The sequence below is a fragment of the Cyrtonyx montezumae genome, unplaced genomic scaffold, assembly GCF_038088225.1.
Source record: "Cyrtonyx montezumae isolate F1298 unplaced genomic scaffold, pur_monq_1.0 scaffold_29, whole genome shotgun sequence".
Taxonomy (NCBI): Eukaryota; Metazoa; Chordata; class Aves; order Galliformes; family Odontophoridae; genus Cyrtonyx; species Cyrtonyx montezumae.
This window is the reverse complement of record NW_027072033.1, coordinates 9,976,170-9,980,299: the sequence shown is the minus strand read 5'-3', so window position 1 is coordinate 9,980,299 and position 4,130 is coordinate 9,976,170. Positions and strand designations below refer to the sequence as shown.

Genomic DNA, 4,130 nt, shown 5'->3' with positions numbered 1-4,130 from the left:
CTCTGTGCAACGTGAAATTAAGCTTTCACCTGTTCTCAACAGACGTAAAGACAACATGCCATACCTACATTCTTAGCTGGTACTTTCTGACACTGCCTTGACTCTGGCATTCCTCGGCAGAATCCAGGAAGAGCATTTAGCAGATTCTCCCTTTGTCTTTTTCACACCTCCAAGCTCAGAAAGAGTTAACAGAGTACAATCTTATTATTTTTTTTCCCCTCCTACGGAATTCAAGTGGCCACTCTGAAAGGAAAAAAATAAATCTCTGTAACAGGAGTATAAATACTGCTCTGAAAACACATTTGGAAGATACCAAGATGGTTATCTTTTTTTGTTTGTTAGTTTTTTGTTTTTCGTTTTTCTTCTTTTTTTTTTTCTTTTCTTTTCTTCTTTTTCCTTTAAAACTGTAACCACTGCACGGGTTAAGGCTGTTTTACAATATATGTATTTCAAATAAAACTTTAATATTCAAGCTTACCAGATTGATGGATTGTAACAGATAAAATGGAACTCTTTACAAGATAAACCATGTAGTTGTACAAAATAGAATTAAACCCTTGCCTGTGTAAACAAAAATAAAAATAAAAATAAAAATCCTGCCTTGCATAAAAACACAGAACCTGTTTACAAAAAGGAATGTGTATGACATTTGGACTCTCCTGTAACTGCCATATGCTAGCAACATCTCATCTGTTTTAGTAAAGGAACTAATTGTCGATTTTGAACTGCAGTGAATTTACCAAACATTTTCACTATAGACTTCGGAAAGCTTTTACAGTAAGAAGTTATCAACAAAAGCAGGCACGTTAGTGTACAAAAACGTTGTTTTTTCCTGTTTCTTTTTCAAAGTGCAGGTTTTTCTCGATGTGCATCTTACAAGACTGACAAATGTTTTAACTCACTAAATCTTAGAACAGAACTCAATTCTCCCGAGGAGTAGTGTAAACGTTAAAGATCCCCAATACATCTCTAGTAAACGTGACACGAATGTCTCTGCGTTGTTCAGAAATTCAGCTCTTTTGAGAGGTAAAGAAGCTTCATGATACCTTTTCCTTACACTGGCTGGTTATCATAAATAGGTAACTCTGGACTGCTAAAGCTGGAGACTGATGAATCACTTGAAGGGAACTAAACTTGGCTACGGAGGAGAGACGGCGGGAGGAATCAACCCTTCGGCGTTTCTTGCGCAGCCTTCGGAAAATGCAGCCGCCGGCGGACAGACGGACGGAGGGACGGCGGGCGGGTAGCGGAAGGAGGGCGGGGAGAGAGATTCCGCAGAGACAGACGCGCGGCCGACTGGTGGGGGCCCGGCGGTCGCCCGGAGCTCCGCAGCGCTTTGCCCCCGGAGCCACTGCCACTGGCGGTGCCGTCGGGGTGCGGCGCTAGGTGCCGTGGGCGCAGGGCTCCCCGGGGTAGATCTCCTCGTAGGCCGGGGAGTGCTTGCTGGGCAGCGGGTAGCAGTACGGGTAGGAGGCGTTTAGCTCGGGATCCATGGGCGAGTAGCCGGGCAGCTCGATGGAGGGGTGCCCGCCACAGTGCACTTCCACGCCGGCCTCGTCGAAGACGTGGAAGACGCCCACGTTGATGTAGGAGACGGCCTGGAAAGGGCAGTCCCCGGGGCTGAGCTCGGGCTCGCCGCCCGAGAAGAGGGAGCCCTGGCTGTGGCGGGGCGCCCGCCGCCCGCCGCCGCCCCTCCGCCGCCGCCTCCGCCCGCTCGCCGGGGCCGCCGTCGCCGGGGCTGCCCTCCGCCGCCGCCGCCGGCGCCCGCGCTGCTGCGAGGCCTTGTAGTTCTTGACGAGGAGTAGGTTGAGCAGGCCCAACAGGCACTCCAGCGCGTTGAAGACGGTGGAGAGCACCAAGCCGCGCTGGTAGTCCCGCAGCTTCTGGCAGCGAAGCGCCGCCGCCGAGCCGTCGGGGGCCGCGGGGCCGCTCCGCGCGCGGGCCGCGCCGCCGGGCTGCAGCAGGCAGTAGTGCGAGTACTTCCTCTCCACCAGCGACACGGTGTCGCCGTCGATGACGGCGCCGGCGAAAGCGCTCAGCACGCCCAGCATGAACACCAGCACCCCCAGCAGCAGGAAGTTCTGCCGCCCCCCGGGCGACGCCTTCTCCCCCGGCCCCGATGGCGCGGCTGCCGCAGCCTCGGTCCCGCCGGGGCCAGAGCCAGAGCCGGGGCCGCCGCCGGCCGGGTCGAGGGCCGGAGCCGGGGCCGCGGGCGCCTCGTCGGGCGGACGGCAGCAGAGTAGCGCGGCGGCGAGCAGCAAGAGGCCGGCGGCAAGCAGCAGCCCCGAGTAGAAGGCGCCGGCGGCGGTGCCCAAGCGGAAGGGCTCTCCCTTCAGCTCAGAGCCCAGCGAGAAGCACTTGAGGCCCACGGCGGCGGCGCTGAGGGCGCAGGCGAGCAGGAGGCAGCTGGAGAGCGCGGCGCAGGCTCCCCGCACGCTCCACTTCATCCTCCGCGCCGCCGCCGCCGCCGCCGCCCCGCCGCCCGCCTCATCCTCCTCCCGCGGCCCCCCCCGGCCCCGCGGCGGCGGCGGCGGCGCGGCGCGGCGCGGCCATGCGGGCTCGGCGCTCCCCGACGGGGCGACTTCGGCTCCGCTCGGCTCCGCACGGCAGGCAGCCGCCGGCCGCAGTGAGCCAGGCGCAGCGAGTGCACACACTCCCCCCAACCACCCCCCCGCCTCCTGGCCGCCGCCGCCTCCTCGTCCCCGCCCGCCCTCTCTTATCGCGGCGGCTGCGGGGAGGCGATTAATTATGGATGGAAGCCGCGGCTGCCGGAGTGGGGCGGCCCGACGGCCCGGCGAAGGGGGTGACCCCCAGCCGGACAGAGGCTGTGGGCTCCTCGGGTCGGGGCGCACGGTGAGGGCTGCGCGAGCGGCGGGGGCTCGCGCCCTGCGCGGAGAGCTTATCCGCCTGCTGTCTATCTCTGGGAGATATGCTTTATTTCGAATTAACGTATTTTTGTTTGCATGCATAAATCTACGTGTTTATTTTTCTCGCTTGCTCCTGCAGGAGACCCACAGCCCACGGTACCTCTCTGCGACCGCGCTGCAGCGTGGCGGCGGCGGACCGAGGCCACGCACCGCGCTGCGCGCCGCAGCCCCCCCCACGCCTCCCTCCGTTTACGCTCGGCCGGCCGGTCCCAACGGGACAGCTGCTGCTTTTGGGGCGGCGGCTGGGACGGCACCCTCGGGGCGCCTCGTCCGGGCAGGTGGACGCCGCTGCAGGCGCGGAGAGTGGAGAGCACCGCTCCCAATCCCGCCGCGGCGTGTGGGCATCGCCTCCCTGTGGGATCTCAGCCGGGAGCGAGGGGACGGGGTCGGTGCCTCAGCTGCGGAGGTGGATAGTGGGGAAGGCTTCCTCGCCCATCCGATCTCCTTCCGGGAAGCCGCAGCCTCCCGCTCCCCCCATTTTCCTCCTCTGCCACGCACACTCCAACGCCTTGTTGGGTATTTTTAGCCGGCGCCGCTGATTAGCATTCAAGGGAGCAAGCCAGGGAAGAGAAAACGATTTCTAAGCCGCTTTCTCTTCGCTTTTCAGCAGGGGCAGTGAATCTGTTTGCGAAAGGAGCTGTGGAGCGCGATCCGATGATCCTAGTCCCCCAAGGCCCCACGGCCGCCCCGCGCCCCCAGCGTGGGGACCTGCCCTGCCCGGAACCGCTTCTCGCCGTGGGGTTTTCTGGTTCCTGCTTTCGGTGACCCCGCTATCCCCAGTGCCACTATCTCGAGGTATTTAGCCTCCCAAAGGGACGTGGCATCGCCTGCGGCCAAGAGGAGGTATTGTTGCCTCCTGAGGTCTTTGTTGAACTCTAAACGATGCCTTGAAAAGCGCACGCACATGGATTGCGTCCATCTGCCAGTTCTGAGGGCTACAGGGATGCAGTGCCTGCGTGGGTGTGCAGAAAAGGAGCTGCAGCTCCTGGGAAGGAAGCACATCATGACCTTATGCATGGAGTGGGCACACAGCATAAGGGTGCTTACCTGTGAAGGAAATAGGATGTGATTTGTATCATTTCATTGTACTTGAATATGAGCTTAATGGGCTTCAGAAAAGGATTAGCTGTTACGTATTGAACATTCACTTAACGTGAAATTGGACAAAAATTAAGAAGGGATCTCAACCTTATGCATCACCTT

At 59.4% G+C, this 4,130-nt stretch overlaps 1 protein-coding gene across 1 annotated transcript; it reads right to left on the bottom strand.

The window, feature by feature from the left end:
- Positions 1–201: 201 nt before the first annotated feature.
- On the bottom strand, positions 202–2,630 carry TMEM271 (transmembrane protein 271). Its single transcript, XM_065740671.1, has one exon. It carries the CDS (start codon positions 2,445–2,447, stop codon positions 1,383–1,385), a length of 1,065 nt encoding a protein of 354 aa, XP_065596743.1. The 5' UTR covers positions 2,448–2,630; the 3' UTR covers positions 202–1,382.
- Between the last annotated feature and the right edge of the window lie 1,500 nt (positions 2,631–4,130).